A 25,290-nucleotide genomic window follows, 5' to 3' on the forward strand; every position below is an offset into this window, starting at 1 on the left:
AGAGCAAGTCGGGTCTCTTCCACCCTTCTTAAACTAGAGTTTTTGGGGAACCCAGTTGGGGAGAAGAAAGGAGAATAAGATGTAGCCTGTACTTGCTGAGAGTATTGGAGTCTTAGTGATATATATGTTTCCGTGGAGACAAGCTGTATTTTCATTTAGACCAGAATGAGATCCTTGTGTGTGGGAAGAAAATGGTTTTCTTTTCTGGCAGCTTTCTGGGAAGAGAGAAAGGAGAAAAAATTGCTTGATCACTCGTTGCTTTTGACTGTGTCAATCTGGGCAGGGAGAGAGAGAAATCCAAGTGGGAGGGTTTATGCCATGTTTTGATATTCCCAGCGGGCCTGATCCACCTGAGCAGTGCTTTCTCACAGTCTTAATCCTGGGAGCAGTTTGCACTGGGAATTGAGAAAGTTACAGTAACTTTACCCAGTTAGTTAATTAGATTTTTACCTTTCCCCCCTCCCCCCATCTCCTAAAACAACTGAGAAAAAGATTTCTGCCTAACAGGAGAAAATGTTTCTTTGTTTTTGCTCCCTTCCAGCTGTAAGAGTTTTAGTAAAACCTGATCCTAGCTATCTAAATTGTGTATGAGTTCAGTTGGCTATAAACCTCTTCTCCCCCTCCCCCCACCCCCCGGCCCCCACGAGAAAGGCCATTTGGTTCTAGAAAAAGTTTTGTTAATTAAAAAATATAATACCTGTGGGTTATTTTAAGAAAACAGAATATAGCCTGCCCGGGGTTGGTCAGTTGGTGGAGCATCATACTATATACCAAAAAGGTTGCCGGTTCGATTCCCATTCAGGGCACATACCTAGGTTGCAGATTTGATTCCTGGTTGGAGTGTGTACAGGAGGCAACAGATCGATGTGTCTCTCTCTCCTTTACTATCTAAAATCAATAAGAAACAATATCCTCAGGTGAGGATTAAAATAAAAATAAAGAAAACAGAATGTATAAAAAGAAAATAATTCATAATTCTGTCACCAGATGTCTCTGTTGGAATTTAAATATCTTTTTACTTGTTCATTCTTTTGTTATTCATTCATTCATTTATTAAATATTTATTGGGTCCCTACTAAATGCTGAAAATTATTTTAGGTATTAGGGCTAGAGTAATTAAACCATACAGAAAAGATAAACCCTGCTCTACTGTTTATTAATATATGCATTTTAAAGCTATAAAGTTTCCTTTAAGTGCTGCTTTAGCTACATCCCACAACTTTTGATATGTGTTGTCATTAGTTCAAAATATTTTCTAATTTTCTCTTGTGATTTTTTTCTTTGATTCATATATTACTTAGCAGTATGCTGTTTAATTTTCAAACATTTGGGATTTTCCTAGATATTTTAATATTATTGTTTTAGAATTTAATTCCATTGCGGTTAGGGAATATCTTCTGTATGGTTTCAATCTTTCTAACTTTATTTTGACATATTTTGAATCCTAACACATGGTCTGATTTCTTAAATGTACTTGAAAACAGGAACTTGAAAACTTGGAATTTAACATTTAAGATCAGATAATTCTTTGTTGTGGGGAGCTGTCCTGTGCATTATAGGCTGTTTAGCAGCATCTCTGGCTTCTACCTGCTGGATGCCAGTAGCATCCCCCAATATGAGACAATAAAAATGTCTCCCAACATTGCCTGAAGACCCCTGGAAGGCTGTTTCCCTTGCTGAGTTGAAAAGAATGTATATTTTGCAGTTGTTGGACATCCTATATAATAAAAGGCTAATATGCTGCTGGGGTCTGGCTGATAGGGACTGGGTGGGACGGGCCCCACATGCCCTGGATGAATCCGTGCACCGGGCCGGTTTCGGCCCGATTCCTACAGGCCAGGCTGAGGGACCCCACCGGTGCACGAATCCCTGCACTGGCCTCTAGTGTATAATGAAACCAATTTTACCATTGGCTAATTGATATAAATAAGAGTTAAGTTCCTATGGCATCTCATCAATGTCATAACAAAATGACCTTGAATAAAACCACATTATTCAAGGACCTGCTGTAGTTGTACTGGTTATCTGTTGCTTTGTTATGAACCACCCTAAAAGTCTGACCTAAATCAACTATGATTTATTATTATAATTCATGCAGCTATGGACTTGGCTGAACTTGTGTGTTTGTATTTCATCTGGCTCACTCGTGTGTCTGCAGGCCAGCTTGGGGCTTGACTCGAGGCTGGGCTTGGCTGGGCACCGATGTGAGAACAGCTCTGCTCCATGGGTCTCGTCTCCTGGGCACAGTGGGCCGAGCCTCATGGTGATGACAGAGGGCGAGAGAGCAGTTTCACAAGTGCTTATTCAAGCCCCTGCTTGTATCATGTCTTCTAACATTCCACTGGCCAGGGCATGTCACATGGCTGAACGCAGAATCGGGTTGGGGAACATACCCCTTGATGAGAGATCTGTGAAGTCATGTGGCAAAGAGGCTAGTATAGGCAATGGTGAGGATTTGGGGCCTTTCATGCATTCTGCCATGGCAGTAATAAGTGCCATAAGAAATTAAACTAGGATGATAGAGACGTGTGTGTGTGTGTGTGTGTGTGTGTGTGTGTGTGTGTGTGTGTGTAAATATACAGGGGTGGGTGAAAGTAGGTTTACAGTTGTTCATATGGAAAATAATACCATAATTAACAAATAATAATAATATAAGAATTAACCCTGTGTTTTTTGTACTCAAAATTATAAACCTACTTTTGTCCACCACGAGATATAGGCCTTTTAAATACAAAATTGGAATTAATTCACATAATTGGATAGCCAACTTTTTCACTTACTATGATACCCATAATGTATGTAAACTGTTTCCAACTTCTTGACCATTTTAGGCCTTTTAAACATTTTCTACTCCTCATGATTTGTTGAAAGTTTACTTCTTAAAGCACTCAACATGTATTACTTATAACATCTTTAGAACAACCTTATGAAATAGATACTCTTACTGTCCCCACTTTACAGATGAGGAACTGAGGTTCAGAGAGGCTGAGTACCTGGCCATAAGTCATCCACTTTAATAAGGGGCAGAGATAGGATATGGCGCTGGGCAGTCTGTCTCAGTACACCATCTTCTATAGACTTACACAAGTATAAAAGATGTATTCAGATCTCTGAATAATTCTTTAGGTAATGTCCTAGCAGTGGAGTATTGGGTCACAAGGTAATTGTCACATGTAAAGGAGTATTATTTTCATTTTGTTGCCACTTGACTGAGCACCTCAAGGCTGTTGCAGGAATAATTGGTCCCTCCCACTCCAAGATGGTAAAATGCTGGTGAACTGCTGGAATATATACACTTCCTCGGTGAGCTTCAATAAGTAGGCCCGGAATTGGATCTGTGGAGGGCTGAGAACTAGCCCGGAATGAGCCAGCCCGCCTGAGAGTGGGCCAGAGTGGCGGGCAGGCCTGTGCGAGGCACGGCTCCAGGCCAGCTCCGGGGCCAGTTGTTATCACGGACAGCGCAGGACTCTGCACATGACGGCCTCGTCTTGTATCAAAGGACAGCTGCACCTGGAGCTTGTGTGACTCTCCAGCCTCGTGCGCATTAGGCTCCGTGGCCCCTCATGCGGTTGGAATGACCAGACATGGGAAGAAGGAGGTGATTTCAAGGGACTTGCAGAAAGTGCAGACAACTCAATGCAGGGCTGATCCCCAGAGTAGTAGGTTTTCTACGTCTCTCGTCCTTTTTCCATTTCCGTTATCATTCTGCCGGTCTGAGCTATATGGCTACCTGTCTGATACTTCCTACTTTGGAACAGTGGAGGAAATGAGTGGAGAGGAAGAGAAATCTGGTAGATTTAGGTAATTTCATTACCTAAGAATTCTAGCCAGCCGGTGTGGCTCAGTGGATCGAGTGTTGTCCTACACAACAAGAGGTTGCTGGTTTCATTCCCGGTCAGGGCACGTGCCTGTGCTGTGGGCTCCATCCCCAGTAGGGGGTGTGTAGGAGGCAGCCAATTGATGTTTCTCTCTCATCTATGTTTCTATCTCTCTCCCTCTCCCTCTCTCCCTCTCTCTCTCTCTCTCTCTCGCTCTCTCTCTCTCTCTCTCTCAATAAAAACATTAAAAAATAAAAAGTTCTGAATCAAAGCTGGGCTAGAGATATGATTAAATTGAAAATGTGGGATTTTCTGTAGATTGGGGTTTCAAGGTAACTGCTTGCCAGTGAATATACAAAGCCACACACCACTTTTACTGCAGTTATGGTTTTCGGTTACCACTAAGTGTTCAAGATACTATGTCTGTTGTGTATTTTGTGCCTAAGACTTTTTTTTTCTTTTCTTCTTTTTTTACTTCAGGTTAGTAGCAAAGATGAAGATTTTCTTGATCTTTCTGTCGATGTGGAGCAGAATACATCTATTACCCACTGCCTGAGGTAACCTCATGAATTCTGAGTGTGGTCTGAACTTTTGATCAGGCTAGTAAATAAGTGGGGAAAACATCCTATATTTCTTTAGGAAATAATCTTCCTTTTCTTTTAAACCCATACAATACTTTTTTCTATTTCTTCTTTTCCAAGAGAGATTAAAAATAAGTGTATGTGGTCTGGAAAAGAGTCCTACTGAGAAGAGAGAGGGTCAAATGGAAGCTGTTAGTCATTAAACCTTTAATCTTTAATACAGATATATTAAAGGACTTTCTTCTCTCTCTCTCTCTCTCTCTCTCTCTCTCTCTCTCTCTCACACACACACACACACACACACACACAGTTACACAATTAAGTTAATAAATGCTATAGATGCCTGCCATTCCTTTATTTTTCTAAGCTAATCTATTCTGTTATTTTAAAAATCATGCACTTTTGAGCTGAGAACCAATGAGGAAATTGCCTTTTCCTCCAGCTTCCAGCATTGTGTGGAGATCATTCACGGGGAAAAATGGCTCCTCATTAGGGTTGAGTGGAGGTAAGGAGCCTGAGTGTAAGAACAGTACGTGCGCAAGATCACCATAGGGATTGCACACTTAAACTGCGCTCCAAGTTGCTGTAGACATAGCTTCCTTTTCCCCTCCTCTCCTCTTTCCAACAAGAGGTCGTGAGTGCTCACAATAGCCAGGCCCTGTCTGGACACAGGAAATAGAGGAATGAGCACCAGATACGCCTCTCGCAGCACTTACAACGCGGCGGGATCTAAAGATGGTGATGGGTGCTTTGGAGGAAATGAAACCGGTCTGGAGAGTGAGGGAGCCAGTGTAGACTGTGTGGTCATTGCTCAGGTACTGCCGCTCAGGGGCGCTTTAAGGTGTCATCACCCGGCAGTAGGCGTAGGGGGCGGACTTGTTCTTTCAGGAGTGTGGGTGACTTGGAACATTTTAGAAGATGCGGATTAAAGGGACTGCTGTGGCCATTGACTGTAAGAAAGTCATCTTACGTGGAAGAGCTTGGTTCGTCTCGGGGTTAGGTATTGTGTGAGCTGGGGGCGGATTGCTCTCCCATCTCCCAGGAGCCTGATGCCGCTGCGTGCACCCCCCCCACACCCCAACACTGCGCTGATGGGTACCTGAGCGCTTCCTGTTGGTTTGGCATGTCTCCTTGTCTCCAAATGCCTTAGGTCCTGGGGTCTAGGAAAAGTTTACCTCTTTGCAAAGAGAAGGATGGCCTCTTTTTCTTCTGAATGGTTCCATTTATGACATGGGTTCTTAATCTTCCTGTGAAAATAAGCCAGTTTTTATTTTCCCAAGGTTTTATGATCTCGGGGAATATAGAAACAATTGAGGTTGTGCTAACGTTAGTTGCAGATGAGGGGATGGGAGAAAGGGTATTTGTCCATACCCCTTCTTTGAGAAGGGGAGTTAGGGAGGTTGACTGCTCCCCCTCTTAGCATGATCTGGGCTGTTCAAAAAGGCAGACGGCAGTGGCCTTAGCTTTGAGGCCAATTAGGTAAAGGGCCAATGGTTAGTTAAAATTTCAACCTTTGGCCCTAGCCAGTTTGGCTCAGTGGATAGAGTGTCGGCCTGCGGACTAAAGGGTCCCAGGTTCGATTCGGGCCAAAAGCGCATTCCTGGGTTGTGGGCTCGATCCCCAGCCCCCCACCCCCCAGTAGGGGGTGTGCAGGAGGCAGCTAATCAGTGATTCTCATCATTGATGTTTCTCTCTCTCCCCCTTCCTCTTTGAAATCAATAAAAATCTTTTTAAAAATTTAACCTTTGGGAACCCAGATTTATGTGTTCATTTTTTTTTTTTTTCTGGAGAAATGTATGCAGTATATTGGCCATGCATACCCGAGGAAGGCAGGCTAGAGGCATTCGGAGATGATAAAGCTGGGATGGGTGAGCACGAAATAGCCTGGGAAGACCTTTCATCCAACATGAGATTCTCATTTGATGGGACTGTGCAGGATGATATTCCTGAAATGCCTGCCCATCCTCATTTTACATCCTTCTTAAACTAGACCTTGACTGACTTAGCTATACCTGCCCTCATATAAGCCTAAGACCTCACCTCCCAACACCTGCCAGGCGTTGTCATTCATCACCGAGAGCTCTGCGACCGGGCGGCAGATTCCCAGCCTCCAAGAGGGATGTGCAGGAGGAAGGCCAGCTTTTTCCATCTGAGACAAAAGATGAGGAATGATTATGATCTATTTTTGGCCCTTTTCATGGTTTCATTTGGTTTGCATTCTTGAAGGCTTGTTTTTAAAATTAGAACTCTGAAGTTTTTTCTTTAATATCATGTTTCCATTTCTCTTCTGATGTGATATTTTTATCTTTCATTTGATGATGAAAAAGTAAAAAAAAAAAAAAAAAAAAAAATCAAGCTAAAATTGTGGTATTTAAATGTCATATTTTTGCCACCTCCTTCCAGAATGGTTTTCGGTGATCAGTTACAATGTGTGTTCAGTGAACTTTTGTCCCAGAGAAATGCTGATATAAAATGGAGTTAAGTTCAGTATACAGGATCCATATTGTCGCTGAGCTATAATTCTGATATTTCAAACCTCAGTACTGTGTCTTAGGCGAGGTGAGCCCTTTTTACCCTAGGAGGATACCAAGTAAATTTTTTATCCTTTTGAAAAGTTAAGGGATGGCCTCAGGTAAAAACTTAAACTATGTGAAGTTCATCTCAGTTACCTTCACGTGGCCTTTTCTCCTTTTGTGCCTTAGTCCCTCCCTGTGGCTCCTTCACAGAAACGTACCTTTGTCCTCAGAGTGCTCCCAGTTCTGAGATTACCTTCCGCTTCCTCCATCTTACTCTCATTTAAATTCCCCTTCTCCCAGGGAGATCAGCCAGAAGGAAAGGAGCCTACTGAAACTCTATTTTAAAAGTTAATCTTATTTTTTGAAACTTCCTTTTCTACTTATTTTGAGAAATTTCTTTCATGTACTAAGTTCATATAAGCCCCACCGCACTTCCTTTGCCAGCCACACACTTATCTCTCAGTTTCACTGTCCTGTGTTTCAGTTTTGGTTGTTGTTATATGGTGTTTTCTAATATCTGATACATAACTTTTTCTCATGGATTTCTATTTTTAATCTTTTTTTTTTTTATATTCTAGTCAGTGGTTTTCGAACTTTGTTGTGTCAGATTCACCTGGGAAGGTTGGTAAAAATTGAGGCCCAGGCCATATTCAACTTCGGCGAGCCTAGGCCTCTATTTTAAATTAATTTCCTGGTGATTCTGATACCACCAAAGTTTAAGAACCACTGCTCTAGGTCTTTGCCCCTCAAACAGGGGTTCGTGGACTAGCACCATTGTTGTCACCTGGCATCTCATTAGAACCACAGCATCTCAGGTGTCCCCCAAGAATGAATGAATGAATCAGAATCTGCATTTGGACAAGATCTCCAGGAGATTCAAACGCACGTGAATGTTTGCAGAGCAGTACGTTGGAGCCGCCTGGGTCGCTTTAAGAACAATGCCTGGGTTCTACCTGGAGAGATTCTGACGTAATTGATGAGGGGCAGGTGAGGGGGCTGATATGGAGATTGAGATTGTTTTTAAAGTTCCCCAGGTGATTCTAAGGAACAGCCAGGAGAACCACTGCTGTAGGTTCCAGAACAAAGCTTCCCAGTTGGTGTGCCATGGTAAACGGGTCGCAGGTGTGTGAGGCTGAGCAGAGCCACAGGAGCAGCCGCCTCAGGTTACCGCAGCTCCTTGCGGTGTGGTATCATTTTCTGTGTGCGCCACGCCATGAGCACTATCTGGAAACATTGCTTGAGAATTTTTTAAAAACCAATTTTTGAGCTATTGTGTTGAGTGGGAAAGTTAAGATTTTAATGAAAAAAATGTATCAAATATAGACATTACCTTGGACATGATAGCCATCTTTACAGTACATAACATTCCCATCCATGAACATAGTCTTTCTCCTTTTTTTTTCAAGTCTTGTTTGTATACATTTCCATAAGATTATTTAGTTTCTTTTATTTACAAAGGTGTGCATTTTATATTAGATTTGTTCCCAAATTGTGTGTGTGTGTGTGTATATAAATATATTTTTATTGACTTCAGAGAGGGAGGGAGAAACATCAATGATGGGAGAGAAGCATTGATTGTCTGCCTCCTGCAGGCCCTCTACTGGGGAATCGAGCTTGCAACCTGGGCATGTGCCCTGGCCAGGAGTCAAACTGTGACCTCCTGGTTTGTACGTCAATGTTCAACCACTGAGCCACACCGGCCGGGCCCCAAAGTATATATTTAAATAGTGTTTTACTGTCACTATGACTCTTTTGAAAGAAATAAAAAGAGTTTTGTGCTTTTTCTCTAACCTCATCTCTGCTTTAGTAATTGATCTGCTCTTGGAAAAGGTCTGCTCTTTCCTTCCCCTCTGACTTTCTTATTGCGCAGTTTCCTCACCTCTGTTGCCTGCTTTTGTTCCAGCAGTGACACAATAGCAGCTGGCAGGCCTGGTCTGCCTCAGGGTTTCCTGCTGCTCACCCCCTTTCCTCACCTCGCCTCACTTCCCACTTCTCAACTCACAGACCCCCTAAAAGCATTACCCTGTCTTTGTGGTAACAAGTTTCCAGCCAGCTGGGGCCGGGCAGGCTGGTGGTTATTTGTAAAGTGTGCCCTTAAATTAGGTACTAACTTCTGCTGTATTTCTACTATCTGGGTCTACAAGTACTTCAGAAAACTGCCTTTGAGAAATACAGTAAGTAGAAATCCCTGTCCATTGCTCTGCTTGCCTTGGTTTTTCTGTTCTTTAGCTGGATACAGAGGTTTTTCTGTGGTGGATGTATCCAGGGTGTGCATCTCCACTGCCACCCAATCGCACCTCTCCCTCTCCCAGCCCCGCCTCATCCACCCTGTAAGCCTGTGCAGGCCAAGAACTGCTTTCCCATCCATTCCTTCTCTGAAGAGTCGCCTGTATTCATTCAGCTGAATTTGAGACTGTTTTATGCACCAAGCACTTGAAATCTGGGATGGAGTGTAATTGCCTTCTAAATTGTTTCCTTGCCTTCGACCCCCTCCGGTTCTTCCTCCGCGGTGCTGCCAGAAGTGGTATTTGTAGAAAGCACTGTCTGATTATGTCTTCTCCTTGCTGAGACTGGTTGGTGGGGCTCCAGAGCCGCAGGGTCCACGCCAGCTCTAAGCTGCATACTCGCCGTGCCTCCACGCCTATCGGCGTTCCCTCCGTCTGCAATGCTTGACTCCTATCCCCCCAGCACTTTTTCCCTCTGACAGCCTGACTCGGGCATCGCCCCCGGGGAAATGTCCTGAATTACCCCAGTTCACGTTCATGTCTCCTCCTCCCGTGCTTTCCCTGGACTCGGTGCACACTCCTCTGCATTCGTTCAGCCGGCCGCATTATGGAGTGCCGTGAGCATTGGGCCTGTTCTCCGTGCTGGGCTGTAGCAGTGAGACAGACGGGGTCAGTGCCCACAAAGAGGGGAGACACGTACTAAATGAGCGAGAGGATGATTTCAGAGAGCACTGAGTGCTCCGAAGAAAACCAGACAGCAGCGGGCTAGGGCTGGGCGGGATGGGTTTGGGCAAGTGGACAGGGAAGTCTGGCAAGAGGTGACATATACACCGAGCTCCGATTGGGTGAAGCCAGCATGGAAGCATCTGGAAAGGAGCACCTGCAAGTGCCCAGAGGCAGGGAGAGCGTTGAACTTGAGCTACAGGAGAAGGCCGGCCGTGTGGCTGGAGCACAGTGAAGGGCGTGGGCAAGGTGGGAGATGAGGTCCAAAGAGCAGTCAGATCTGAAGACGGCTGGTCTGCCCCAAGGCAAGGAGCTTGGATTTTATTCACAACTGCACTGCGGAACTGTTGGTGGGTTTTTCGGGGAATCGGCAGTGTGAAGTGATGGATGTTGGACCTGCACTGAGCACTAACTGTTTGTGAGTCACTGTGCACGTCTCTAGGCTGAGCTGTGAGAGGGCAGGAACTGCGAATCTCTGGCACCTAGTCCCAAGTACTGTTGGTAAACATTTGGGAATTTAATGAACAAACAATCCATGTTTTCTTTTGATAAGCTTTGTTTGAGTCGTTCACATGTGAATAATAGCATTTTTGATTTAAAAAATGTATATTTTTACTGATTTCAGACAGGATGAGCGAGGGAGTGAGAGAGAGAATCATCAATGATGAGAGAGAATCATCGATCTGCTGCCTCCTGCACTCCCCCTACTGGGGATCGAGCCCACAACCCGGGCATGTGCCCTGACTGGAAATTGAACTGTGACCTCCTGGTTCATAGGTCAACACTCAACCACTGAGCCACACTGGCTCGGCTAACATTTTCAATTTAGTAAAATGTGACCGTTCTGGTTCTGGGACACTCCCCGTGCATAAGGAAATGTCACAGACCTTTTCAAGACTGTGGGGTGTTATTATATTCTGGATGTTCTTTTCGCCTTTGAAGTAGTACCACAGGAATGCTAAATAGAATCTCAGGGACCAGAAAGAATGAAAAGCCATGACATTTAAAAATGAATCTATCAGTAGGCTATAAGTCAAATAGTGACATAACACCACAATGGCATTTCTTCTCAAAAGGAGGGAGGCTAACGTTCATGTCATCCAGGGTGTGGGGAGACGGGGAGCAGGGGTTGGTAGGAAGCCGTCATCTGCTGATCATTGGGACTTTCTTCGTTTAATATAAGGGCAGTTGAATATGGTTTACATGTCCTTGTCTTCACTTTCAAGCTCTTAGGAAATACAGACACCTGAGACGTGCCGTTTATCATTACGGTACAGTAATCCCAGTAATTTTATGGGATTGACGTTTTTGGACTCAGCTTTTCGGTGGGCATTTACTATAGTTAGTATTTTTCTATTATAATTTGTATCTCCAATTTACAGGTATTCTTTGTAAAACACTGGTTTTTTCCGAGTCAGTTGGAAACATCTGTCGTGTCCCACTAAATAAAGCTGTAGTTGCACATCTCTCCTGGTGGAATCACAGTCCAGCCCAGTAGACACGCGCTAATGGCGTCATACTTGTAAGAGGGTCTTTTCTCATCACTTCGCTCCCTACCTCACTCAAAGATCACCCCACAGGGGATAGAGGGTGTAAAACGCGGCACGCCAAGCACAGTTTGGTCGTCTTCTTAAGCTGTAAATATTTTTCTCTGCAGAGACTTCAGCAACACAGAAACACTGTGTAGTGAACAGAAATATTATTGTGAAACGTGCTGCAGCAAACAGGAGGCCCAGAAAAGGTGCGTAAAGGACTTAGCTCAAGAGGGTGGCTTTGTGTCTGGAGGGGCAGCCAGCCTGGGAAGCCAGCCAGATCTGATTTTGAATCCCAGTTCCATGGGCTTATCGCCAAGGAGCTGTGGAGAAGTCGTTTACCTTTGTCACGGGTAAAAGTAGGGTAAGAATGCCTGCCTTGGAGAGTTGTCCATTCGTATGATCGTTTGCTCATTTGGTCTTTCCTGCATTCCTTCCACAAATACTGACCGAGTGTTCCTATGTGCCCTGGGTAAACAAGTGCTCATCAGATACAGGCACTGTTGTCTTGGGGTTAAAGGCGAACTATTAAAAGGACCCAGTAGAGTACACGACATATAGTTGTCACCCAGTAACATGGTTAGTATTGCCCAAACATTGGAACTTCTTTTTATTTTAATCCTCACCCGCGGATATGTTTATTGATTTCAGAGAGAGTGGAAGGGAGGGAGGGAGAGAGAGGGAGAAGTATCTGTGTGAGAGAGAAACATCCATCCTGCCTCCTGTACATGCCCTGACTGGGGATCGAACCTGCAACCTAAGTACGTGCGCTGACCGGGAGTTGAAACCGCCACCTCTTGGTGTACGGATGACGCTCCAATCAACTGAGCCACCCAGCGAGGGCAGAGCTTCTTATTTAGCAGATATGAGGTTAAAAAATGAATCATTTAATAAGGAATGATGAGGAAGTCAATAACACATCAATTACATGGCTAGCTGATAAGAGAGTTATCACATTCTGAATTGATGTAGGACCCAGATTGCCCATCCTTTTCCCACCACCAGTCACCAGTTACAGCTCTTGGGCAATCTGAGATAACCAGTGCTTCCCTGGTATTTTCCCCCAGAAGCCAAGAAACTTGACATTTTAATTATCCTGTGAAGTCTCCCTGTGAGTTAAATTTACCCGGCCCCTGGATGTGGAATGTTCTCAGTAACTCAGAGATGCTCATTACTGCCATCTAAACCCTCAGGGGCCTGAGGCTGAGCATGAAATAATTCCTCTGCCCAGCTTCCCAGCCCTTCTCATCTTTCCTTGCTGATCTAAACTTACAGAAGGTTAGTCACTGTGGCAGGTGGAGTGTGGGTGGTAGGTACTTCTCTCTCCTTACTGGTCAGGGAAGCTCGCCTCTGCTCCCATCCGTATACTCTAAGTCAGCCTAGGCCAGCCCAGGTCTTCGATGTGTCAGGAAGGTGATTTCCAGAGGTCTCACACATTAAAATGTCATGTGCTTCTATAAAATAGGGGGTTCCCCATAATTCATATGTTTCTGCCTATGTTATTTTGCTTAATTTTTTATGAACAGCGTTTTACCTTAATAGATTCCTGAATAGTATTCTCTTAAAATTTGTCCCTTTCAAATCATATGCATCAGCTGTGTACACAAGCTGAGCAGGATGTACACGAATTCAGGACCTGTGTAGACGGGGCCCTGGAAGGTGCCCGGAGGACTCTCCATCCCAGCAGTGCTCACTACTGAGGCTGTTGTCTTTGTGACTTACTCCCAAGGAATATTAATGGCCCTCGGGTGAAAAAGCTTTCTGTGTTTATATAAGTTTGGGAATGCTGTATCACACAACAGAAAACCGTTCCTTGAGTGTGGATTTCTCAAAACCACTGGCTAAGGTGCAGGGAGGAGCTTCCAAACAGTGGCATTGTCCAAACTGGGCCGCAGAAACCCCACCCTGTTAGCGTCTCCAGGGCGCTGAGGAGGCCAGTTTGGGAAATGGAGCCCTGAGCCAGCCCCTGCACCAGGAAACAGAGCCAGAGAAGGGAAATGACGTGCCCAAGAGCACAAAGGGATGGGAGTGAGCTTGGCACGTTAGGTTTCCTGATGCCAGCGGCCGGCGGGGTCGGCACATCCCCGCTGGTCCTCGGAGCCTGGAAGTCCAGACCACACCCTCCTGCTTGTCCTCGCCCCAGCGTCCTCTCCCCAGAGCTGTCACCCTCCTGCCCGGGATCTCAGGAAGGGGCTGGGAGGATTGCCCAAGTGCTGTTCCTCCCTGCAGGCGAGGGCAGTGACAGAGCGATCGCACGCCCTATTTTTATTGGCACAGAAGTTCTGGGAGAAACCAAGATGGCGCCATAGGTTAAACACCTAACCCGCAGCCGGGCACAACAATTTCAAAAATACAACTAGAGGTCAGAACGGTCATCGTCCAGAACCACAGGAAAGCTGGCGGACTGAAATGCCCACAGCTGGGGAGAAGGAGAAGGCCACGGGGACAGTCGGGGGAGCCGCAAAAGCCTGAGGTATGGAGAAACGGACGGAGACACGAGCACGCGCGCCTGCGGGGAGGATGGAGCCGGAGAGGAAGGGGCGGCTGACGGCCTGGCCGGCGTTCACTGGCAGGAAGGAGATAAAGGCTCCGGATTGCGCTGAGCGCCGGCTCCGACTGCACTGAACCCCGCTCCGGGCGAAACCCTGGGAAGCCAGGCGCAGGCTGGGGGAATGAATCTGGGCTGTGGGGCGCAGGCACAGAGGAGCGGCGGAAGGCAGAGCTCCAGAGGCGCGCGCAGGAAAGGGCGCAAAGGACGGACTGTTGCCTGCGCCACTGAACTGCCCTAGCGGGAAGGAGACAAGGGCTCCGGACCGGGCTGAACCCCAGTTCCGACTGCACTGAACCCCAGTTCCGGGCGAAACCCTGGGAAGCCAGGCACATGCTGGGGGAATGAATTTGGCCTGTGGGGCAGAGGCACAGAGGAGCGGCGGCTCCAGAGGCGCACACGGGAGGGCGCGCAGAGGAGGGACTGTTGTCTGCGCCACTGAACGGCCCTGCTGGGAAGGAGACAAAGGCGCCAGACTGCGCTGAGACCCAGTTCCAACTACATTGAAACCCAGTTCCAGGCAGCGGGCGAAACTCCAGGGCGCGTTTCTCTCAGAGGTGTTTGCAAGGAATACAGAGGGACACAGACACAGGAGCCTCATGTCTCCTGCACAGCAACTCTTCCTATATAGACAAAGAGGGTCCTCATGGACAATTGTCCTGGAGGACAATTCCTCCTAGTGACACCAACAACAATCAAGACTTAACTGTAGATACTCACTCAGTTTCGCAACTGCGCCGCCCCCGCAGGCCGCCCGGCCCGGGGCACTGGGGACGCCGCGGCGGCAGCGGCGCCCGGAGCCCGGCGGCCGCCCAGCGCCCATCCCCACCGCGAGGCCCCCGCGCGCCTGGTTCCGCGGGCCGCGCGCTCCGCACACCGGACGGAGGCCCGGGCGCTCTCTCCGTGCACCTCCCGGCGCCACTAGACCTCAGTAGAGTTGACTGAATTCAAGGGATTAAGAAGAACAAATTGGGGAATTCGAAAAAGATGACGGCGGAGGTGAAGGCTGATGTGTTGCCTCACATGGCAGTTTCGGAAATACAACTGGAACATGGACTAGTGAGGGTGGCGACTGCTGCTCGCGTCTCCCCAGACCGGGCGGCTGCTCCTCTCAGTCAGCACCGCAGCCGGGGCCATGGGCTCGTGGGCGCCGCAGCAGCTGCTGTGGCGGCGGCCGCGGACTCTGCGCAGCGGCTCTCTGTGAAGGAAGAGACCATCTTTCTGCAGGAGGGGCGCATCCGCGCCACCGACCTGGCCGAACTGCGCAGTGAGATCCTCGAGGCCCCGGAGGCTGCCAACACCGATTTGGAGGATTCTTAGGAGTTCTCATCTTACATTCAAGCCCTTTAAGCCATTTTGACAGAGGAGAATCAAGAAGGCGGCTAAGTTAAACAAAGGAACTGCGAACTCCACCGCGCACAGCAATTTCAGGGGCACGAATGGAGGACAGAGCCTCTGCCATCCAGAACTACAGGAGAGATGGCTGAATGGTAGATTTATAGCTAAGAGGGAAGAGGAAACCAGCGAAATCGGAGGGGATGAGGTGTGGAGGTGCGTGGGTCTGGTTGGTGGCGGGGGAAAGGGGCTTTTGTTCCAAACCTAGGGGAGATTAGCTCTCCATCACACTGAAATCCAGCTTCTGGGGACCCGTGGGAGACCCAGATGCCTGCGGGGAGAGGCGGGACTCTTGCGGAGGTGCCAAGCGCCCCTGGGTCTGGGGGAGGCCGCGCTCCCCTGGGTCCGAGTGAGGCCAGGGGTCCATAGATCCAGGTGAGGCCTCGCGCATCTAGGCCCGGGTGAGCCCAAGTGGCCCTGGGTCTGGGAGAGGCCAAACATCCCTGGGTCCAGGTGAGACCATGTGTCCCTGGATCGGGTGAGGCCTCGTGAACCTAGGCCCGGGTGAGCCCAAGTGGCCCTGGGTCTGGGAGAGGCCAAGCGTCCCTGGGTCCGGGTGCGACCATGTGTCCCTGGATCCGGGTGAGGCCTCGTGCACCTAGGCCCGGGTGAGCCCAAGTGGCCCTGGGTCTGGGAGAGGCCAAGCATCCCTGTGTCCGGGTGAGACCATGTGTCCCTGGATACGGGTGAGGCCTCGTGCACCTAGGCCCGGGTGAGCCCAAGTGGCCCTGGGTCTGGGAGAGGCCAATCGTCCCTGGGTCCGGGTGAGACCATGTGTCCCTGGATCCAGATGAGGCCTCGTGCACCTAGGCCCGGGTGAGCCCAAGTGGCCCTGGGTCTGGGAGAGGCCAAGCGTCCCTGGGTCCGGGTGAGACCATGTGTCCCTGGATCCGGGTGAGGCCTCGAGCACCTAGGCCCGGGTGAGGCCACGTGCCCCTGGGTCTGGAAAAGACCAAGCGCCCCTGGGTCCAGGTGAGACCATGTGTCCCTGGATCCGGGTGAGGCCTCGTGCACCTAGGCCCGGGTGAGCCCAAGTGGCCCTGGGTCTGGGAGAGGCCAAGCGTCCCTGGGTCCGGGTGAGACCATGCGTCCCTGGATCCGGATGAGGCCTCGTGCACCTAGGCCCGGGTGAGCCCAAGTGGCCCTGGGTCAGGGAGAGGCCAAGCGTCCCTGGGTCCGGGTGAGACCATGTGTCCCTGGATCCGGGTGAGGCCTCGTGCACCTAGGCCCGGGTGAGCCCAAGTGGCCCTGGGTCTGGGAGAGGCCAAGCGTCCCTGGGTCCGGGTGAGACCATGCGTCCCTGGATCCGGATGAGGCCTTGTGCACCTAGGCCCGGGTGAGCCCAAGTGGCCCTGGGTCTGGGAGAGGCCAAGTGTCCCTGGGTCCGGGTGAGACCATGCGTCCCTGGATCCAGGTGAGGCCTCGTGCACCTAGGCCCGGGTGAGCCCAAGTGGCCCTGGGTCTGGGAGAGGCCAAGCGTCCCTGTGTCCGGGTGAGACCATGTGTCCCTGGATCCAGATGAGGCCTCGTGCACCTAGGCCCGGGTGAGCCCAAGTGGCCCTGGGTCTGGGAGAGGCCAAGCGTCCCTGGGTCCGGGTGCGACCATGTGTCCCTGGATCCGGATGAGGCCTCGTGCACCTAGGTCCGGGTGAGCCCAAGTGGCCCTGGGTCTGGGAGAGGCCAAGCGTCCCTGGGTCCGGGTGAGACCATGTGTCCCTGGATCCGGGTGAGGCCTCGTGCACCTAGGCCCGGGTGAGCCCAAGTGGCCCTGGGTCTGGGAGAGGCCAAGCGTCCCTGGGTCCGGGTGCGACCATGTGTCCCTGGATCCAGATGAGGCCTCGTGCACCTAGGTCCGGGTGAGCCCAAGTGGCCCTGGGTCTGGGAGAGGCCAAGCGTCCCTGTGTCCTGGTGAGACCATGTGTCCCTGGATCCGTGTGAGGCCTCGTGCACCTAGGCCCGGGTGAGCCCAAGTGGCCCTGGGTCTGGGAGAGGCCAAGCGTCCCTGGGTCCGGGTGCGACCATTTGTCCCTGGATCCAGATGAGGCCTCGTGCACCTAGGTCCGGGTGAGCCCAAGTGGCCCTGGGTCTGGGAGAGGCCAAGCGTCCCTGGGTCCGGGTGCGACCATGTGTCCCTGGATCCAGATGAGGCCTCGTGCACCTAGGCCCGGGTGAGCCCAAGTGGCCCTGGGTCTGGGAGAGGCCAAGCGTCCCTGTGTCCGGGTGAGACCATGTGTCCCTGGATCCGGGTGAGGCCTCGTGCACCTAGGCCCGGGTGAGCCCAAGTGGCCCTGGGTCTGGGAGAGGCCAAGCGTCCCTGGGTCCGGGTGCGACCATGTGTCCCTGGATCCAGATGAGGCCTCGTGCACCTAGGTCCGGGTGAGCCCAAGTGGCCCTGGGTCTGGGAGAGGCCAAGCGTCCCTGGGTCCGGGTGCGGCCATGTGTCCCTGGATCCAGATGAGGCCTCGTGCACCTAGGCCTGGGTGAGCCCAAGTGGCCCTGGGTCTGGGAGAGGCCAAGTGTCCCTGGGTCCGGGTGAAGCCAGAGCCTGGGTCCGGGTGAGGCCGTGTGCCCCTGGATCCATCCGGGTGAGGCTGGGTCCCAGGCCCGGGTGAGACCACGCGCCCCTTGGGTATGGGTGAGGCCACGTGCCCCTTAGTCCGGGTGACGCCGTGCCCCTGGGTTCGGCCGAGACCAAACCAGAGGGAGTCGGACCTCCGTTACCGCCATTTGTCCACCATCCAGAGCTGGGGGGTCAGTGCTGACATGTACACATAAGGAACTACTGGACATTGAAATTGAGTCTCAAAAGAACTGTTGGTCCAGGGGGAAGCTCGCTACAGACTGATTCATTTGCCTGTCAGCATAACTATTATTGCTCGTCTCACATTCAGTGCTTATTAGTATATATCTAGTGACATATGATCTCGCTCATCTAGGGGAAATGATGAACAACATAGACTGAGGAACAAGAACAGAACCAGAAGCAAGGAGGCATCGATCGGACTATCGGGCCTCAGAGGGAGGATAGGGGAGGGTAGGGGGAGGGTGGGGGGAGGGGGAGAGTTCAACCAAAGGACCTGTATGCATGCATATAAGCCTATCCAACGGTTAAGTTCAACAGGGGATTGGGGCATGCGTGGGGAGAGGGGTGGGATGGGAATGGGGGGATGAGGACAAATATGTGACACCTTAATCAATAAAGAAATTTAAAAAAAAAAAAAAAAAAAAAAAAAAAAAGAAGTTCTGGAATGTCTCCTCTGATGAAACAGAGACCCCGGCTGCGCTTTCCTCTGTGCTCAGTTAGCCGAGGATGTGGGATAAGTCAGCTCTACACGAGCGAGCAGACTTTTACTCTTGTGAGTGGTTGGTCGTTCGCAGTTGGTTAGACCCTCCTGCTCTCCATCTGTGCAGGCAGCAGTGGATTCTGTTGCCCTAACGGGTCGGGTACACTGATGTTCTATTTCTCGGTTCCGTAGGATGAGAGTGAAGAAGCTGCCCATGATTTTGGCCCTGCACCTGAAGCGGTTCAAGTACATGGAGCAGCTGCACAGGTACACCAAGCTCTCCTACCGCGTGGTCTTCCCGCTGGAGCTGCGGCTCTTCAACACCTCCAGCGACGCCGTGAACCTGGACCGCATGTACGACCTGGTGGCCGTGGTGGTGCACTGTGGCAGGTACGGGCCGGCGGCAGCGGGGTGCACGCGGGAAGTGTGGGGGTCATCCCTGTGCCGAAGCAGACCCAGCTGGGCCTTTCCTGGGCTGTGAGTCTCAGTAATAATGGAACTGTTTGTGGAATCTCTTCCAAGCTCTTGTTTATGTATCATCTAAAACAAATATAAACGTGTCTACATACACACATAAAGTAAAATAAACTGCATTATGATAAGATAATCTAAATGTTTTATCACAGGGGAAATAATAAATCTCCTTTGGTTATACATGATGCTTGGGAGGAGTTTGAAATAACATGAAGGCATAAATGCTATGCTAGGATTTTAATTTTCTTTTTTTAATAAATCTTTATTGTTCAGATTATTACAATTGTTTCTCCTTTTTTCCCCCCATATCTCCCCATCACCCGGTTCCCTCCCCCCCGTTGTCCTTATCCATAGGTGTATGATTTTTTGTCCAGTCTCTTCCCATACCCCCCACACAGATACCCTTTTCCCCCTGAGAATTATCAATCCACTCCCATTCTATGGCTCTGATTCTATTATGTTCACCAGTTTATTCTGTTCCTCAGATTTTTAATTCACTTGATTTTTAGAATCACTTGTTGATAGATAGGTATTTGTTGTTCATAATTTTTATCTTTACTTTTTTCTCTTTTTAAAGAATACCTTTCAGCATTTCATATAATACTGGTTTGGTGGTGATGAACTCCTTTAGCTTTTTCTTACCTGTGAAGTTCTTTATCTGCCCTTCAATTCTGAATGATAACTTTTCTGGGAAGAGTAATCTTGGTTGTATGTTCTTGCTATTCATCACTTTGAATATTTCTTGCCATTCCCATCTGGCCTGCATAGTTTCTGTTGAGAAATCAGCTGACAGTCGTATGGGTGCTCCCTTGTAGGTAACTAACTGTTTTTCTCTTGCTGCTTGTAAGATTCTCTCTTTGTCTTTTGCCCTTGGCATTTTAATTATGATGTGTCTTGGTGTGGTCCTCTTTGGATTCCTCTTGTTTGGGGTTCTGTGCGCTTCCTGAACCTGTAAGTCTATTTCTTTCACCAGGTGGGGGAAGTTTTCTGTCATTATTTCTTCAAATAGGTTTTCAGTATCTTGCTCTCTCTCTTCTGGCACCCCAAAAATTCGGATATTGGTACGCTTAAAGCCATCCCGGAGGCTCCTTATGCTATCCTCACACTTTTGGATTCTTCTTTCTTTCCGCCTCTCTGGTTGGGTGTTTTTTTCTTCCTCATATTCCAGATCTTTGGTTTGACTCTTCGGGTGTGGTGGTCTACTCTGTATATTCTTTATTTCAGACAGTGTATGCATAATTTCTGACTGGTCCTTTTCCAATTTTTTGGTATTCTCATTTAGGTCCTTGAAGGTCTCTTCAAGTTCCTCAGCGGGTTTTTAGAAGATTCTTGAGTAACCTTATAACTATGGTTCTGAACACTGTGTCGTCCATTAGTTTGCTTTCATCTGTCTCTCCTACTTGTGACATACTTCGATGTCTCCACATTTTGGCTGCCTCCCTGTGTTGATGGAGTGGCTTTGTGTGGTCGGTGACCTATAGGGGCCGGTGGCTCAGTTTCCCCAATCACCCTAGGTGGTCGCTCTTGGTACTCCCCTTTGTGGGCTGAGTGGAAAGTCTTGGTGTAGTTAAAAGCCCTGATTGCTGTTGGTACACTGGGAGGAATTGACCTCCGGACCAGTTGGTTGTGAGGGCCTGCTGTGTCTATAACAGAAGAATTGCTGTGCTGGAGACACAGTAGGGCTTTGGTGCTCACTGAGTCTGCCTCATGAATGTGTCCCTTATGAGAGTGGTTGAAATCTGGTGTCGTCCACACCGACAGAAAAGTCACTCTTACTCTCCGACCGATGGCCGAGAGTCCCGTAGGCGTCTGGGTCCCCCGCGTGTCCCCAGAAACTGGAGTTCAGGGTGGTTGGGATTGTTGGTATCACTGGCGGGAGTTGATCTCCGAGCCAGTTGGCTGTGAGGATCAGCAGTGTCTCCGCTGGGAGAGCTGCTGTGCTCTACTTGGATGGGGCGGAGTCTCAGGGTGGCGCAGACAAGCTTTGGTTTCCCATCTGCTCCGCCCTACGAGGGGCGGTTTCTCTGTGCCCGAATTAATGGCTGCGCGCCTCTGAGAGAAGGCAGCTTTCGAGCCTCTCCCGCTGCCTAACAGACCAGTTTCTCCCCAGCTGGGGCTGGATTTCAGTGCAGACCGGAGGTTTTGTTTTTCTCTCGAACGAGAAATCCAGTCACTGGGAGGGCTGTGCTCAGCTTGGATGGGGCGGAGTCTCAGAATGGCACAGACAAAATTGGTTTCCGTCCGCGCCGCCCTAAGAGGGCTGGTTTCTCTGTGCCCTAATCAATGGCTACGCGCCTCTGAGAGAAGGCAGCTTTCGAGCCTCGCCCGCTGCCAAACAGACCAGTTTCTCCCCGACCGCAGCTGGATTTCAGTGCAGTTGGGAGGTTTTGTTTTTCTCCCAAACGAGAAAGCTAGCCACGCAGCATCTGCTGCCCTCCCTCTCTGCACGCTGCGAGCAAGCCTACCGCGTATTCAGCCGCCCGCCCTTTCCGCGCTCACGGATCTCCGCACCTCCACAGCTCCTGAGGCTCAGCGTCCCCCTCTCTTTTTTTCTCTAGTTGTAGGTTTTCCACTCTGCCAGCTTTCCGGTGGTTCTGGACGGTGTGCACTCTGTTTTCTAGTTGTAGTTTCAAAATTGTTGTGGTAGGCAACAGTTAGGTGTTTACCTTATGCCGCCATCTTGGTTTCCCAAGCTAGGATTTTAATTTTTAAAAGCCAGGTTACAGGTTATGGGATTTCTAGTGTTTTGTTTTGTTTTTTTAAAGAATGTTTTTATTGACTATTTTTTTATTTAATCTTTATTGTTCAGATTATTACAATTGTTCCTCTTTTTTCCCCCCATAGCTCCCTCCACCCGGTTCCCACCCCACCCTCTGCCCTTACCTCCCCCACACTGTCCTCATCCGTAGGTGTATGATTTTTGTCCAGTCTCTTCCTGCACCCCCCACAACCTTTTGTGCCTGAGAATTGTCAGTCCACTCCCTTTCTGTGCCCCTGATTCTGTTGTATTCACCAGTTTATTCTGTTCATCAGATTTTTTATTCACTTCATTTTTAGATTCACTTGTTGATAGACATGTATTTGTTGTTAAATTTTTATCTTTACCTTTTTCTTCTTCCTCTTCTTAAAGAATATCTTTCAGCATTTCATATAATACTGGTTTGGCGGTGATGAACTCCTTTAGCTTTTTCTTATCTGTGAAGCTCTTTATCTGACCTTCCATTCTGAATGATAACTTTGCTGGGTAGAGTAATCTTGGTTGTAGGTTCTTGCTATTCATCACTTTGAATATTTCTTGCCACTCCCGTCTGGCCTACATAGTTTCTATTGAGAAATCAGCTGATGGGTGCTCCCTTGTAGGTAATTAACTGTTTTTCTCTTGCTGCTTTTAATATTCTCTCTTTATCTTTTGTCCTTGGCATTTTAATTATGATGTGTCTTGGTGTGGTCCTCTTTGGATTCCTTTTTTTGGGGTTCTCTGTGCTTCCTGGACTTGTAAGTCTATTTCTTTCACCAGGTGGGGGAAGTTTTCAGTCATTATTTCTTCAAATAGGTTTTCAGTATCTTGCTCTCTCTCTTCTTCTGGCACCCCCATAATTTGGATGTTGATATGCTTGAGGTTGTCCCAGAGGCTCCTTACACTATCTTCAAATTTTTGGATTCTTTTTGCTTTTTGCTTTCCCGGTTGAGTGTTTTTTGCTTCTTTGTATTTCAAACCTTTGACTTGATTCTTGCATTCCTCTAGTTTGCTATTGGGTCTCTGTATAATATTTTTTATTTCAGTCAGTGTATGTTTAATTTCTAGTTGGTCCTTTTTCATATCCTCAAGGGTCTCACTAAATTTATCAGCCTTTTCTAGGAAATTCTTGAAAAACCTTAAAACCATGGTTTTGAACTCTATATCCAGTCGTTTGCTTTCCTCCATTTCTTTCATTTGTGATCTGTTTCTTTGTCACCACATTTTCGCTGCTTCCCTGAGTTGGTAGAGTAGCTTTGTGTGCTAGGTGTCCTCTATGGTCCAGTGGCTCAGCCTCCCCAGGCACCTGAGGTGGACACTCTTGATGCACCCCTTTGTGGACTGTGTGCACAGCCTTGTTGTAGTTAAGTCTTGATTGTTGTTGGTATCACTGGGAGGAATTGACCTCCAGGCCATTTGGCTGTGAGGATCAGCTGTGTCTACGCTGGGAGAACTTCTGTGCTGGAGACACCCTTATGGGAGAAGACTTGGATGGGGCGGAGTCTCAGGGTGGAGCAGACAGCCTTGGCTTCCCGTCAGCCCTGCCCTATGAGGCCCCTGGGTCTCAGTGTCCCTTGGTAATCGCTGCAAGCACCTCTGAGAGAAAGCCGCCTTTGAGTTTCGCCCACTGCCAGACAGTCCAGTTTCTCCCCGAATGAGTCTGGTTTCCCAGAAACTCGCCCGGAACTGGAGTTCAGTGCAGTTGGGTGCGTCCGTCTCCCTCCCTCTTTAGAAAGCCAGCTGTGCACTCAGCCACCCGTGCACTCAGCAGTCAATCCTCTCTGAGCGCGCGCGCCTCCGGACCTCTGCCTTTTTGCAGCTCCTCTGAGTCTCCGTGTGCTTTCCTCTTTCCTTCTAGTTGTAGAATTTCCACTCCGCCAGCTTTCCTGTGGTTCTGGTTGGTGTCCGTTTTGTCTTTTAGTTGTAATTTTGATATTGTTGTGCGAGGCAGCAGTTTAGGTGTTTACCTATGCTGCCATCTTATTTTCTCTGTAAAGTGTTTTAAGATGTATGAATAAAGACGGGGAGCAGTAGGTCAGAGTTCAGTTTTCGGGCTTTTTGAATGATTGAAAATATACTCTTAAAAAATAATGTTTATGTATTTCTCAGTCTTTGCCCAACATTCCATGAGAAGTACATAATCAGGCCCTGGCTGGTGTGACTTAGTTGGTTTAGGCGTCGCCCCGTAAACCAAGAGGTTGCCGGCTCAATCCCCGGTAAGAGGAGTGCAGGAGGCAGCCCAGCAGTGGTGCGCTTTCACATCGATGTTTCTCTCTCTCTCTCCCTCTCCTGTCATCTCTCTCTAAAAAGTAATAAATTATTTAAAAAAACACACAGCAGAGCAAAGTCTTTTTTTAAAAAGTACATAATCAGAAAGAAGAAAGAGAAGGCCCCTAGATACAGAAGAGCAGTGTTTTGCTGAAAGTCCTTTGATTAAATATTTTAGATAATTAAATATTTTCCATAATTTGGAGATGTCTGAGCATGGAAAGGCTATTGAGACTTCACCTCTTGTTTTCCTTTACTGATCTGCAGTCGGTGTGTGCTCTCCCCCCGGGTGGGCACGGCTTTTCCTGCCTCGCGGGTTCTAGATGGTGACGTGCCGCAGTGCAGGTGTCTTTTCCTCTGCATCTGCCCGGGTCAGGCTGTGGTGAACGGACTATTCCAGGAGGTGCACAGCTCCACGTGGAGGCGTGGATTGATGAATTTTTAACCCCGTGTTGGGGTGGATGGTATCCCGAGCTGTAATGTCACATCTGAAGCACCCTGTTTTGTCCTGCACATATTAAACAACTTCAAGTCACTGGGTATTTTGTGTTCTTGGTTATATTTACCAGCCAGTTACAAGCCAGCTTTGTGTTTTTTCTGAGGAATAGTTCTAACCGCTCCCTTTAAAGAACCCAGGGGTCCAGTGATCTGGAAGCCAGCCAGGAACGCTGGGTGGGCCCCCGGCAGGGGTTGGGAAGAGGAGGTTTTGGGTAGGCAGAGCCTGGTACCTGGAGGGCATTGTGGCCGAGGCGGGCAGTGTGATGGGGAAACAGAAGCACTTAGATTTGTAGGGTACGCATGGGTTTTCAGTGTGGATCTCTGTGAGTGCCACCTCTGATCCTGGAAGCACTGGGGAGGGCACGGCGGAGACCCATTGAGGAGACAGGACGAGCGGGAGACTGGGCTCGGGACAGTCAGCCTCTGTGATGGGTGCACGAGGTCAGAGCAGCCCTGGCAGCAAGGGCGAGTGGGTGCTGAGTCACGCATGCTGCTCACTGGGATTCTTTACATTCTTCCCACGAGAGGCACGTTGTTCTGATACGCAGAGCACCGGAGAGCTCTGAGGTTGGGGAGCTGAGCCCTTCTCTGTGCCGGGGCCTCCTGGCTCACGGTGGCAGTGGGTTTACAGCCTCGCTCACTGATATCTGCTGCAAGCACTTTTGAACCCTTGTTTCCTGGGTCTCCGGGC

General features: G+C 49.0%; 1 protein-coding gene across 5 annotated transcripts in view; it reads left to right on the forward strand.

Annotated features, from left to right (window-relative positions):
- The window catches only part of USP46 (ubiquitin specific peptidase 46), a 68,795-nt gene that overhangs the window by 35,526 nt on the left and 7,979 nt on the right, over positions 1-25,290 (forward strand). For 4 of the 5 annotated variants that reach the window (XM_054729074.1, XM_008140303.3, XM_028143793.2 and 1 more), the window contains exons 5-7: positions 4,299-4,375; positions 11,521-11,604; positions 18,815-19,012. In XM_054729074.1, coding sequence (XP_054585049.1) covers positions 4,299-4,375; positions 11,521-11,604; positions 18,815-19,012 — 359 coding nt within the window. Of the gene's footprint in view, positions 1-4,298; positions 4,376-11,520; positions 11,605-18,814; positions 19,013-24,368; positions 24,607-25,290 lie in introns of those variants that run through there. The other variant, XM_054729076.1, reaches the window with a different exon arrangement.

The sequence above is a fragment of the Eptesicus fuscus genome, chromosome 2 (genome assembly GCF_027574615.1).
Source record: "Eptesicus fuscus isolate TK198812 chromosome 2, DD_ASM_mEF_20220401, whole genome shotgun sequence".
Classification (NCBI taxonomy): domain Eukaryota; kingdom Metazoa; phylum Chordata; class Mammalia; order Chiroptera; family Vespertilionidae; genus Eptesicus; species Eptesicus fuscus.